This window comes from Abrus precatorius, unplaced genomic scaffold, assembly GCF_003935025.1.
Source record: "Abrus precatorius isolate BTA unplaced genomic scaffold, Abrus_2018 Scaffold5, whole genome shotgun sequence".
NCBI classification, from domain to species: domain Eukaryota; kingdom Viridiplantae; phylum Streptophyta; class Magnoliopsida; order Fabales; family Fabaceae; genus Abrus; species Abrus precatorius.
Window position 1 is genome coordinate 13161882 of NW_020874395.1, and position 14596 is coordinate 13176477.

The following is a 14596-nucleotide window of genomic DNA, read 5'->3' on the forward strand; positions in this document are numbered from 1 at the left end:
ACTTAAAACAGTATCAAATTTATTATTTAGTATGTCATTTTAAATGACATATTCAGCTTAAAGAGTTAGTTATATATGTATCATAACTTCAACTTCACATTAAATATAACTTATTGTTTAAAAAAAATATAAATTATAATAATTTAATTGGCAAAAGATAAAAAAATCATTATAAATTATAAAAAAAATCATTATAAAAAAGGTGAGTATCAATATTTTATCTATAAATATTTAACATTAGTGTCATTATTAAATATTTACAAATATTCAACTTCTACATTTTTTGTAACGAAAGATGAAAAAAATATATTTTATATTATGTTTAATATAATTTTATAATTTTACAATAAAAAAATGTATTTTAAAAGATACGATATACTAATGTCGATAAATTTTTAATTTATAATTATAAACAATTTCCTTTTTATCATAATTTGAATATTGAATTTTGTGATCAACCCAGTAAAGAAATATCACCTCTCTCTAATGCGAGATCCTAATTTTGCATAGGAAATAAAAATTGAGAGTGGGCCAGTGGAGTCCCTAATTGAATTAATTTGTGTGTGCGCGGTATTTGATTTGAATGAGGGAAACTGCAAAACCCTAAACCCTGTTTCTTTGTGTCTGGATGAGTTCAGACTCATCGATAGATAGAGATTATGAAGAAGAAGCTTCTCATCGCCCTCTCCTTCCGCTCCAATCATTACTTCACTCCCAATCCCAAACACTGTAACTTTCTTTCACTTCCCATTTTCTCATCTTCTTTCTCTTCTTCCTAAGTTTTCATACCCTTGTTCTCTGCGGTACTTTCTGTTTTATTTAGTTTCTCATATTACCAGTTTTGTGTGTTTTTCATAAATATTTTTTTTTTGTAAGTACGGAATAGAAATGAAACTAAGTTTATTAAATAATTGCATTGTTTTATTTCGTGGTGCTTTAATGAGTTTAGTGCATGTTTAGTTTCATGTGCCTAGAAATTGAATTAGAATGGGTGATTGGGTCAATGGCATTGTTTGTCATGTTTTTCTTAGTTTGTTAGTGTTTAGGGTTTTTGGAGTTTTTTTATGCATGTTATGTATTAGTGGAGTTTGGAAAGGGTGGGAAGGTTGGTCCTACTTGATGATATTAATGATTTTAAAGCAAGAGGAATAGTTTGGATTTTTGTAGTAACTATATATATAGAGGATTGAGTTCTTCCATAAAAATATGTCTAAGCTCTAGCCTTCATGCTCTTGATTTTTACTTTCTGGGAAAGCATTTATCAAAGTATATCATGGTTTTGCTGCCTTTTATCTGTTGAATGCTAAGATGTTATTTGAAGCACGTCTATGTGAACTGGTACTTTTTATTTTATGGAGGTTCTTTTTGTTAGTATCAATTGCTGTTATGCAATCGCAATCCCTTTCTTTGGAATTGTGGTTGTAATATTTTGCTGACAACTTACTGAGATGTCGTTTTTGTTGTTGGATTATGTAATCATAGTTCTATTGTGTTGTTTTGCAGTATGCTGTGAGGTGTGCAGTTCTGTTGATCCATTGAATGCTCAGCAGCGTGGATGGTCATATGCGGCTTCTGTCCCTTCTGAGGCACCAGATGCCCCGAAAGCCCGAAAGAGGGTTCCAAGACATGAAAGGAGAGCTATGGTGGAGTCTTTTGTGAACAAGTATTTTCTTTGTTTCTTTTGAAGTTGATGCTTTATCTAGCATTTTATGAGCTTTTCTGCATTATAATTCATCCTGGCATTTTGGCATTCCTGACCTTTTTAGAATATGTTTAACATGCAGTTAGAATTCAAACAGATTTGGCATCTTAAGATTGTATTGTATTTTCTTTCTTCTCCCTTTGTTTTTGTCTTTTTTTAGGATATGATTTATAGAGTTATATTGTGGATTCAGCAGGGTATATACAAAATCCAAATTTGTATTGGAAACCTACTAATTGGGACTAGATGGCATTCATCCAAGCTTAAGGATTTCAAAAGCAAACAATCCTGCTTTGTTGTTTAAACGAAAAGAAGTATTGCATCCTACAAAATTATATGGGGTTATAGAATAAATTATGGATAGCTGGAGCTAAAAAAAGAAGAAATGACATTCTTATCACCATGCTTGAGCTAAAGGGTTATTTTTTTATTACCTATCCTGCTTATTGCCAATCTTCTGTTTATGGTTAACAATAGAATAATGTGTTTACATAAATTCTTTAAGTTGTCCTACCTTAAGGTATTCTGGTCACTTTCTGGTTTAGTTCATACTGTAGTAACCATTCTCTGTATTTATCTCACACTTGTGTACTAGTTTTATACTTTTATTCCTGGAGTTGTTACCAAATACAAAAACCTTTGTAATTTAATAATGTTGTCCCTGTTCTGTGGTGAGAAACTGGATTTCCCTAATTTACTAAAAAAGATGAAGAAAAAGTTTGATGTGCTTAAAAAATCCCTTCTTTTTTTTCTTGAAATAATTCTAACATCAGATCAGAAACACTGTCATCGTTTATGGATTTTAGTTAACAAGTCAAATGATGTGGACCACCGTTAGAACGATATGTCTTATTACTTATTAGCCATTATGGAATAATTGAATAAATTTTGTTTCTCTGCAGGTATAGAGCAGAGAATGCCGGGAAATTCCCAAAAGCATGGGACACCCAGAAACAAGTTGGTGGCAGTTTTTATGTTATCCGGGAAATCATTCAGGAACTAGAATATAAGTCAAAAGTAAATTCTTCAAACAGCATATATGAGATTTTGGTGGAAAAGCAATTTGATGAGAGTAAACTTCTGACCACTAAATCTGTGAATGTTTCATCTAGAAATATTGAGCTTGCAAAAGACAGGCCTATTCTAGATGATTCTCAATTGGTAGTTTTAGATGACATTGACAAAGAGACTGTTAACACTGCTTCTGAGCATCCTGAAGGAAAGAGAGGGCCACAGACTTCCTATTGGGAGAGGAGGTTGTCTGAAGAAGTTGAAATGTCTACACCAGTAAGCGTTGACATTAAGCACCATTTTTTGTTTTAGTTGTTATGGATATATTAAATATTTAAATATAGTATTTATGGATAAGCAATACTCATAGTCCTACCTGATAAGAGTATATTTTTGTTATAGTTATTCTTGTTTACATGTAGATATCCTGATTCAAAGGTCAAAAGGGAAAAGTAAAATCTTTATACTTATATTTTTGCACTTTTTCCATTCAAATGCAAATGCATTACTGATACAAAGATGCTTTTTATGTTTAGTTCTGATTCAAATGCATTTCTTGTTCCCATTTACTCTATGGGTCAGTTTGGCATGGTGGAAAACATAGGGGTGAAGAATTTATGGATCTTTTATACTAGTAAAATTGTGAAAATATTTTCACTCTCATTTTTACCTCATATGAAACTGACCCTAAATTTCAAAGCTTCAGACTAAAAGCCACTGCCTTATCCACTGAACCTTATCTACATCCCCTGCCTGACATCAAAACAAGTTGTGCGCTTGTAAATTTTGAATAATATCAATCATAATAAATACATTCTGTCAGGAAGTTACTTACCGAAAAAGCAGAGGAATGATAAGTGTTCTAATTGATCCGTTCCAGCAAAACTGCATGACATCCCCTTTTGTTGTTGATTAATAGTAGTTTCACTCTGTTTGGCAGTTCTGGCCTACTAAATCATCACTGTTATTAATTTTTTAATGAAGTTAATTGAATAATATGTTTTGGTAAATTTAGAGAACAAGTGATTTTCGTGTAATACTTGTAATTTTCCTTTCTATTTTGATGACAGAGTAATCATTGTGTTGCATCTGAAAGTAATATTGTGGAAAAGTGTTCTGAGGAGTCTTACCCATCACGTATTCATATGCTGAATGATGTTGTTAAGAATGAGGAAGCTATCTGTAGTTATTCTGATTCTGTTGCACCAGAAAGTAGGCTGCCACAAGAGGAAAGAGAACAATTTTCTCCTTCATTTAATGAAAATTATGGTACTGGTTATGGCAAGGTTCAGGGCCCTCAATATGACTTTGTTGATATGGAAGATCATAAAAAAATGGAGGAAAATTGCATTAAGAAAGCTGGTTTTGAGAGAAGGGAGCAACCTGCTTTGGAAGGCCTGTCTAAAGAGCTTTCTCATTCAAATCTCCAGGTGCCAAATGATGAGAAGAGCGAGGAAGCAGTATCTAGTTCTTGTTCTGTTACACAAGAAAGACACCTGCTAAACGAAGAAATAGAACAATTTTCTGGTCCATCTATTGAAAAATCTGAAAGTAGTTGCAGTGAAGGTCAGAGCCATGATTCTAAGTTTATTGATATGGAAAACCATCCAGCAATTGAGAAAAAGAGCTTTGGGAAAGAAGGATATGAGAGAAAAGAGCAAGAGACCTTAGAAAACCTTCCTGCTGCAGATGGTCCAAAGCATGAAATCAAGAAATCTCAAAGGTCTTCAGAATTGGATGAGTCCGAAATGTAAGTCCTTTCATAGCTATAGATTTATAGCTTTGTTATTTTTGTCTAGTACTAATATTATAGTTTTTTGCATTCTCACTTGAAAAATACCAGCACTAGTCAATGACATTGGAATGATACAGAATTGGGTGCGGTGAGGATACATGTAGTTGAACAGTTAAATATTCCAATGAGCACTGCTCAGTGTTTGTGCATAAAACATTAACAAACAATTTCTAAATTATATAATAGTTTATTCAATGATGTAGAGAAGTACAGAAGAACAGGCTTGTAGAAAACATTAAAATTAATTTTTATTACTATGTTACTATACAAATAAACAACTCGTACTGATACTCATAGGGAAACTGTTTATTTACACTATAGAATACTCAGAAGAATAACATGTTGAAAACCAATAAAGCATGTTACCTCCTAGTCTTATAGTCTAAAAATTAAACATTGCAATGAAGTTTACATGAAAGTATCATTTTACGCATGAAATGAAACCGAGTCATTACTTTTTTTAAAAAGGTTCCAAAGAAAAAACAAAAGGAATGTTCATGATGCCACTTCTATTTGTAAAATATGTTTGCAATAGCTTAATTGCCTGTTTGGTAACACTTAAAATTTCAAAAAATAATGGCTTATTTTTCAAAAACTCGATTGGAAAGCTGACAATATTAAATGATTACTTAGAAATAAGCTAAACCAATATACTGTACAATTATACACAAGAAAAATTGAAGTATCGGTACTTATTCTAGTCATCAGAGCATGATAAGCACCAGATATCGGTACATCTACTTTGTACATTTATAGATTATAGTGTTTTTAGGGTTTTGGAACCAATGTGTATGCTCTACCTGAAACATATTAATGAATTGGTTGCATGTGCAAAGAATATACTGCTTTCTTATGCAATCTTTCCAGTTTTTCTTTTTTTTTATTTTCGTTAGATCACTTTATTTGTTTTATTGTCTATATGCTATATTCTTTTCCTGCAATATTGCGGAGGAAATTAAGGTTGCTTACATTCTCTCAAATACCCAGTGACAGCTCTAATAATAGGGAGACCAGTGTTGCAGTGGATTCAGAGAATTCAACTTTGTGGGGAAATCTTAAGTCATTTGCCAATGGCATCATAAATATCTGGAGAAAATTTTGATGCTGTATGAATGTGTATGGTGCAACTTGCAAGAAATTCAATATTATTATTGTATAACACAGATGGTATGTATAGGGTTCTCGAAATTCCTTGGCTGTTTTTGGCATGCATTACCTGGCATATTCTTGCAAATTCTATTCTCTTTTCTAGCTATCCTGTGACATTTCCAGAGGTTTTACAGCCAAGTTTCATCTATGATCCAGTTGGCTACTCATTTTAAATGTAAGACATTTGCGTGAGTTTCTAGTTTCTCTATTCCATTGGTCCCATCTAGGGGGAAATCTGTACTCTGATTCCCGATCCAATAAGTTAGCTTCCCATTGTAAATGATTTTCACTATACAACAGCAACAACCAAGCCTTATCCCACTAGTGAAGATGATTTTCACTATATTGTGAGCAAAAGGAAAGAAAATGCATGATATTGCAATTTACTCCCCTTCTCAAGTGTTTATGGAGTTTATGCTTATTTATAAATTTCAGCAGCAGAGAATGGAAGGGTGAATGGCTGCAAGAAAGTCAAGGTCAGTTTTCACATCTATTTATGATGGGGAGATTTTTGCATTTTGGACAGCATTCGAAGAATAACCAACTTGAGAATAAATTGAGTTTCAAGTACTGCATCTTTTTTCCCATAGACATAAAACTCAGAAATTGACAGGGGTTTGAATTTTATTTTTAACTTCTAGCATAAAATATACTGAAAAATCCATTTTGTTTGCTATATTTTCGTCCAAATTTGCAAAGCTGTGGTTTGGTAATTAAATCAAAAGTAAACACTGATATCATGCTTATGTTTCATCACCTTGTGCATTCACAATTACGCATTAAAACGTCTAATGTAATTTGCATACTGTCAAATATGACCAGATTAAGGCGTGTAAATGATTTGGCAAGTCTTTTTTTTTTTTCTTTTATAAGATAATGTATTTTCTTTGGTATATGGCAGAGAACGATAATTAAAGCTATAGATGAAAGTGGGGTATATATATATTGTATCTTGGTAGAGGACGATTCAGGGTACATGTAATGTAAAGCTGGGCATCGTTTGATTGGCCCTTTGCCATCCCATATCCACAAATGAAATGACAGTTGAATAAAAAATAGTTCTGCAGCAATGTGTGTAGTGTATTCCTTAATAGCTCTGATTTTTTTTTTTATACAAAATGTTATTTTTCAATGCAATAATATTGGGATTTGACTAGGGATAACGTGATGTTCCGAGATCAGGTGCCTATTTACGAAGAGATTCTTGCATCGATATATCTAGTTAGTTTGTAAAATCACCTTCGAAAAGAAAAATATGGTTAATGAACTCGCAAGCTCACAAATCTAAATTAAATAAAACAAATGAATGGGAGACAATTCAGTGGAGTGAAGCATGTGAAAAGGTTCCATTTGGTTCAACTAAATCAGAATGAAGGCGTGCAAGTTGCATTGCCTTATATTGCCTTTAAAGCGAGAATTTAAAAATATATTTATAATTAATTTATATAACTTCTATTGTAATTTGAATTTGCTAAAATTCAGGCATAGATGCATTTACCTGATCATTTTAGTTATACCTTTTTCTTCGGCTTTATTGCACTGGAGTTTGAAGGCAATGCTGCTACTAAGAAGAAATTGGGTATGGTGATATGTTTGCCCTCGGTGACCTTAGGTTCCAAGTATAAAAGTAACAAATATTTAAATTATTTTGTTAGCAAGCGGGTGTATATTTGTTTTATCACACGCGGTCATTTGTTATTATTACTTCAAATCTTCTCATATAGTGAAACACATTAACATAAAAAGATTGGTCATTCTTCACCGCAGAAAATGGGAAAAAATAAAATAAAGAAAGATAGATCATTGTTGAAGCTAACGTGTATTTGCCAGAGAATGAGAGGCTAATATTTGTTTTGCCCATTTGCCTACCTGAATTGAATAGTATTTGTCTAGATCATGTAGGATGCTCTTATATTTCTTTTGTAGCAAACAAAGATGCGTCACTGATTTCATCACGTAGCTGAACCATTGGCACAGTAGGGTAGTATAAAATTGAAGAATGACAGCTTTTAGCTGATATTGCAAGATAACTATAACTCACGTATTTTGTATATTTTAACACTACAAGATGCTTCTTTGATAAAATTAATGTGGTGGCTTTTGCAAACAAGAAACTCCATTCCTCAACTGTTTTAAATAAAAGCAACATCAATTTAATGTCTGATTCTTATATCTCAGTTTAGTTCACTAATCAACATTTTATATTAGCTCCCCCAACTACAACATTAGAATGTTCTTATAGAATTTTTTTTAACACTTCATAAATACTGCTGGCAACATAGATAGTGACTTTTGGGTATCAGTAACTACAATGATTATTGTAATATTTAATAATATCAATACATTGAATTGTATTAATTTTCATAATTTTCAATATAAACTTACTATATATAATTTATTATCTGCACAAGTAAGAAAAATCATTTTAAAATAGGCCATAGCAATGCATAAGCACAAGACGCTGAGTACCAATTATAGATTGTAGCAGATAAATATACATTCTAAAACTAATAAATCATATATAAGTGGCAGTGAAACGGAGTGGATAATAATTTTTTTTACTGTATTGGAGCAATGTATAAATGATGAATACCTAATCTTAATTTGAATTGCTGATAAAGCTATTGTGTATCTGTGTTTCTCCTCTGATTATTTGTATTATGTTGAAGCAAACTACACAAGTTTGCTGATATAACTGGCATTGGGTGCTTGGCTGGCTTTTGCTGGCACTAGTAATAATTGAGTGCACATCAATCACCCAATAAGCCTTCCAACAATTATATGCTTAAATAATTTACTGCATCCTTTTAGGGTGCTCATCCCTTGAAAGAGGCCTTAAAAATGGGATTCAAAGCCTTAATTTACTACTTTGACTAATCCATTTAGTGGCTCCATAATAACCCAACTCTTTATTTCCATTAGACCCATTATTGTGACCTAAGAAACGGAATGTTTCCCCCTCGAAATGGATTGTGTTTTCTACGTGAGAAGGTCAGGTGAAAAGAGAAATACATACAAATATTTTAAGAAAAATGTTAACCTTTTGAATTTAAACAACTAATAATAATAAAATTGTACTAAAAAGATAAGTATTTGTTACACTTTATAATTTTAATATAATGAATGTGTTATTTTCTAATAAAAAATTGTTACTTTTGATGCTTAAACTCGTCTAAGGTTAATAAAATCCAATTAAAATACACAATAGAGTCTTCATCTCCACTTTTGAAGTGTAAACCTTTTTTTTTATATTATTATTATTTTATTTGTTGTTTAATGAGTTTGATTACGTGACTAATTAATTCCATATATATAAACTCATTAAATAATAATGAGGCAACGTATCATTGGATGTAGATGTATACCTTTTTCTAATCATTAATAATATATCAAAATTAAACTCTAATATCTTAACTAGCAAAGTTTAAAATGTGATAAAGCACACTTAAATATGAACAAATAAATTAATCCTCCAAAGCCATAAAATATTATCTCCATTTGTAATTATTTTCCGATCGTGTGAATTCAAATAAATTATTGGAATTAGAAGGCACTTTGATTATAAAATAAAAGAATATATATATATATATATATATATATATATATATATATATATATATTTATTTAATTTTGTTTGAGTGTTCGAAAATATTGTTTGGGAACTTCCGTATGTTATTTGTTGCTTGTATAGATAGGCCTTTGTTGCACGTTCTATAACTTCGATGGAACGAATTCTCCTCTGTTAATTTTTTATATGACGATGTCGTGAAAATTATGTGTTTATCTCTTCTCCATAAATATTTATAAATATTAATAGGGTCCCGTCTAATTAATGCATATGAAGAGAGAAATAAATAAAAAAATTTCACTCGATGAAAAATCAACATTAGAGCTTCATTCTCAACTTTGATCATAGAATTAATTTCCAGTTGGATAATTTCCTTAAAATAAATCATTAAGAAAATTTATAAGTTAATAATTTTTTGATAGGCATGATTTATCATGGCGCTCTTTGATACTTTGATCAATTTAGTCACTCTACCCAATGGGAAAAAGGCTTTGTTGTTCTATTACAAATTTTATTTATTGAAATTTGTTTTAGTACAATAGTGTTGTCTGTTGCCAAGCATTTGTTGTTTCACTTATTAGATTTAAATGGAGAGATTTGTACAGTTGTGGCTCCTACTTCTAGTTACCTACATTGATGGTTGTCAAATTATGTCTGTTCTAGATGACTAGGGTCTAGGAACACACCTATTTAATGCCTTTCTTACTATTTCTAGTCTCAATTGATATGAATATGATGCTCTAATCAGAATATTTGCTCAACAATGGAATTTTTTATTAGAAATGGTGTCTCTTTCGTCACTGTAATGTGGCAAATTGATTAATGCATTGCTACATAACTACATAGCGTAAAAAGGATAAGTCAAACCTAGCTAACTTTTCTTGATGACAACCTCTACTAGTTGATGATTATGCACCTTATTTTGTGCTCAAGAATTTGAATAGAAAAATTCATCACACTATTAAATGCCCATCAAAAGCACTCTTTTGGACCAGTTAAGAGACCCTTTTCCTTATATATTCTAATTATAAAGTCATAACAAGACACAGCTTCTTCCCTCTCCTAAGGAATATACAGCAAGTTCTTAAATGTTATGTGAAGAATGCTAGCAACATACTCTGTAGTACACTCTTTTTAACTCACTCCTAACTATTGGTTACAATTTATTGAAAACTACATAAAGTTTCTTCAAAATTTATTGCTAGCATTCACTCATGTTGTGTGTATATATCATCAGCAGAATCACAAGGTGGATAGATACTTTTTGCTCTAGGAAATTGGAAATCTAATTTCGTTCTCTGATCAGTGAATTTGAAAAGTTTCTCTAGACTTCATTGGGAAGCTGTTGCAGTTTGATTGTTCATTCTGGCAAGGTATATTACATACTTAGTAACAAAATTACCTTATCATTTTTTACTCATATTTTCATCATCACCTTTTTAATTGTTTCACACGCCACAAAGATTCATAGTATCTATCATTTGGTTGTTAAGATGTGAGTTTTTGTGAGATTATGAAAGAGTCAGCAAATCTTCTATACAGTAAAAATTGTGAGTATTCTGTGGTAGCCGTCAAGTAGTAGATATGTGATTATCATTTGGATTGCATATTAAGACAAAAATTGGATTCATATTCACTAAATAATGTTGTCAGATTGCGATCTTGTTCAGACTTGTTTTATTTAATTTTTCTTGTATCTTTACATATTCAAACTAGTTTAAAAATTAGATTCTGGGAATGATTTCATCATGTAAAATACCAAGTTAACATGGTCCTACCAGATCCACCTAAGGTCAACTAAGCATGTTCATAAGTTACAAATTCTTCCTTTTCATTTTTTTATAATAACCAGTTCACATTTGCATTGACAAGTGATTGCCATGTCTGGCTCACTATGAATATTCAATTTTCTCTGGCAGGTAGAGGTGTGATTTGTTTTTCTCTCCATTTTATTCCACACAGAAAATGAGAGAAAATATTTCAGAATCATGGCTAGTTATGATCATTGTGATATTTGCCACTGCAATATTTGCAAAACTAATTCAATTCAAGTTAAGGAAAGAAGATAAAAGCAAATGCAGATTACCACCAGGAAGGAGAAGCTGGCCTTTGATTGGTGACAGCATCAATTGGTACAATGCTGTTGCAAGTTCTCATCCTCCTCAGTTTGTTGAAGAAATGGTGCAGAGGTAATTACTACCAATTTGCCACAACAACAAAAATGATAAATAATATTCTAGCTTTTGAAATAGTTGAGTTTGGTTGATTTAGAATTAATAGGCATAAAAGAAAATAATCTATTGACAAGTTAATGTCTTAATTTACAAGAATTGATTATTCTTTTGAATTCACTTACTTTGAAACATAAGCTGCTCATAAGAGAAATTTATGCAAGAGCTCAAAGTCCTATTAAATGACTTTTTGAAAAACATTCTAATAGATGAAACCTTCATTTGGAATAGGTATGGTAAGATATTTTCTTGCAGCCTATTTGGCAAATGGGCAGTGGTGTCAGCAGATCCAAGCTTCAACCGCTTTGTAATGCAAAATGAAGGAAGATTATTTATGTCAAGTTACCCCAAATCTTTCAGGGATTTGGTTGGTAAAAATGGTGTGATCACAGTGCAAGGAGAGCAACAAAGGAAACTACATGGCATCGCCTCCAATATGATGCGCCTAGAGAAGCTCAAGTTCCATTTTGTGAATGACATACAAAAGGTCATGCTCCAAACTTTGAGCAGTTTTGAAAACAACCAAGTCATTCTTCTTCAGGATGTTTGTAGAAAGGTATGAAATTTTAATTGATAATGTGCTTGTGTGTAAAGTCAACATCAATATGCTCATTTATAATTAGTATCTGCATGACTTACTTCAGGTGGCTATACATTTAATGGTAAATCAACTATTGGGGGCTTCAAGTGAGTCTCAAGTCAATGAAATGGCTCAGTTGTTTTCTGACTTTGTTGATGGTTGTTTATCCATTCCTATCAACATCCAAGGCTTTGCATACCACACTGCTATGAAGGTACCACAAGAAAACTTCAAAACCGCTGATATTTAAAGTGAACAAATACAAAAAAACACAAAAGAATGAAAAAGAATAAAATTGAAAAGGCTCGCATTTTATTTAAGCATACACTTTCTAGCCATATAATTTTGAACTATAGCCTAAAAAACCAAGTTTGTTATTCTTATGATCACATTCCTTCGATAAGCGAACTCAAGAACCGTCTGACAACATGAAGCAATGAATTTATTGTCACATTAATACTCAAAGAAAAGCAAAAGCAATAATTAGGTGCAAATTTATCACAGGGAACCTATCTATCCCATTAAGATTGTTTGATCATTTTGTAATGAAATTACTTTTAGAAAATATAATTCTAAGTTTAATCTGATTAGATGTGGTTATCTAGTCAAATGGTATTGAAGTGACATTCTTTGAATATCAGGCAAGGGAGAGAATAATAAGCAAGTTAAACAAAACCATTGAGGTTCATAGACAGAATGGTGCTCCCATAGTAAGCAATGGTGTACTTGGAAGACTTCTAGAGGAAGAAAGCTTGCCTGATGACGCTGTTGCAGACTTCATCATCAATCTTCTCTTTGCTGGGAATGAAACAACCACCAAAACAATGCTTTTTGCAGTCTATTTCCTAACTCAATGTCCTAAAGCCATGAAGCAACTACTGGTATATATATAACAGACCTATTCTTGAAATCCCCCCCCCCCCTATTTTTAATTTGTACATATAACTTTCTGAGTAAGTTTCTTAGATTCTATAATTAAAAATGAAAATCCTTTTTCTAAAAAAATTGAAAAATTTTCACTTGGACAGGATGAATATGATTCTCTAAGGAGTAATTCTGGAGAGGAATTGCTTACATGGCAGGATTATAAAGCAATGTCGTTCACTCAATGTGTAAGTGATTAACTTTTCACTCTTTTTCATGTTAGATTGTGTTGACTTCAAGTTTGATGGGACACTTCATCTTATAAATATTTTCTACAAAAAGGCATTGGTTAAACTTGTAAATGATCTATTCAATCTAATTTTGAATTTCTTACAATTGCAACTATCTCCTCCTCATTTTTCTCTTTATCTCTTTCTTTTTTCCTGTCACATTACATCACCTATCACATCTTTCACTAGGTGTATACACTTCATGAATGGATACCAACCGTTTTCATATTCAATAGTAGATAACAATTAAGATTCCTTGTTTTGCACAAACAGGTCATTGATGAAACACTCAGACTTGGGGGTATTGCAATTTGGTTAATGAGAGAAGCAAAAGAAGACATTCAATACCAAGGTATACTCTTTTGCGTGTAAATTTACTTTTAAATTGACACTATTATTTATTATTATTAAACATTATAATTGATGTAAGTAACTAACTCTTTTACATTGATAGTACATATCAATTAAATTCTAAATCTTTTTCTTGTTAATGATCGGTTAATTCTACTATTGCAGCCATGATATACATGTAAAAGTTTTATTATAGGCTACTAACACTGCCTTATCTTCGTTTGAGTAGATTTTGTTATTCCCAAAGGATGCTTTGTAGTTCCATTTCTTTCAGCTGTCCATTTAGATGAGAATGTATATAGTGGAGCTTTAAACTTCAATCCTTGGAGATGGATGGAACCTGAAAATGAGGTTAGTCCACATACCATTTTGGTGCAAACTTGATATAATTATGTTCTTGAATTTTACTTAAATTTCATTTCTTTCTTATTTCATATGCTCTTTGTGAAGGAAAAGAGAAACTGGAGAACCAGTCCCTTCTATGCACCCTTTGGAGGAGGTGCTAGATTCTGTCCAGGAGCAGAATTGGCTCGTCTTCAAATTGCTTTTTTTCTTCATTACTTTGTAACTACCTATAGGTAATGCCTCTCTCTCACACATTATTTAAGGAACAGGAGTTAACATCTTCTCACACGTTTTTTTTTTTTTTTTTAAATTTGGTGAGTAAGAATTTGCCAAGAAAAATTAGGAGAAATAGAAGCACATTTTCCAAAATCTCTTCTCTTGTTTAGAAGTGTTGAATAATAAGAAAGAAATAAAGAGAGAGAAAGAGAAACAATTAGACACATATTTTTGTTTCCTTAATTCAAGCCAAGAAAAGTGAAAAGACTACAAGAAAGCATTAAAAAATGACAAAATCACCTGTTACAAATAATTAGACTTTATTACCTTATAAAGGGCATAATTGTATATTAAAGAAGTCAATTTTTAAAATCTTCTTTCATATTCTTTTATCATATAAAACAACTTAAAATTTTACTTATCTCTTAATCACTTCTTTTTTGTATTTTATTTTTATTTTTTCACTTTCTTTCTTAGATCACACCAAATGTAAA

General features: G+C 31.5%; 2 protein-coding genes across 2 annotated transcripts; both read left to right on the forward strand.

The window, feature by feature from the left end:
- The first annotated feature begins 506 nt into the window (after positions 1-506).
- LOC113867921 lies at positions 507-6343 on the forward strand. Its single transcript, XM_027503430.1, has 5 exons — positions 507-729; positions 1504-1663; positions 2605-2989; positions 3784-4463; positions 5496-6343. Exons 1-5 carry the CDS (start codon positions 660-662, stop codon positions 5608-5610), a joined length of 1410 nt encoding a protein of 469 aa, XP_027359231.1. The 5' UTR covers positions 507-659; the 3' UTR covers positions 5611-6343.
- A 4847-nt stretch (positions 6344-11190) lies between these two features.
- On the forward strand, positions 11191-14123 carry LOC113868110 (abietadienol/abietadienal oxidase). Its single transcript, XM_027503676.1, has 8 exons — positions 11191-11414; positions 11688-12012; positions 12101-12250; positions 12678-12917; positions 13065-13148; positions 13464-13542; positions 13771-13892; positions 13992-14123. Exons 1-8 carry the CDS (start codon positions 11191-11193, stop codon positions 14121-14123), a joined length of 1356 nt encoding a protein of 451 aa, XP_027359477.1.
- The last annotated feature ends 473 nt before the right edge of the window (positions 14124-14596 follow it).

What these genes read in the sequence shown, in the direction of transcription:
- LOC113868110 (XM_027503676.1), top strand. Translation starts at nt 11,191, where the DNA reads ATGAGAGAAAATATTTCAGAATCATGGCTAGTTATGATCATTGTGATA. An exon ending in AAGCCATGAAGCAACTACTG is followed by an intron (nt 12,918 to 13,064) that starts GTATATATATAA and finishes TCACTTGGACAG; the next exon opens with GATGAATATGATTCTCTAAG. An exon ending in AGAAGACATTCAATACCAAG is followed by an intron (nt 13,543 to 13,770) that starts GTATACTCTTTT and finishes TCGTTTGAGTAG; the next exon opens with ATTTTGTTATTCCCAAAGGA.
- LOC113867921 (XM_027503430.1), top strand. Translation starts at nt 660, where the DNA reads ATGAAGAAGAAGCTTCTCATCGCCCTCTCCTTCCGCTCCAATCATTAC. An exon ending in GTGGAGTCTTTTGTGAACAA is followed by an intron (nt 1,664 to 2,604) that starts GTATTTTCTTTG and finishes GTTTCTCTGCAG; the next exon opens with GTATAGAGCAGAGAATGCCG. An exon ending in AAGTTGAAATGTCTACACCA is followed by an intron (nt 2,990 to 3,783) that starts GTAAGCGTTGAC and finishes TTTTGATGACAG; the next exon opens with AGTAATCATTGTGTTGCATC.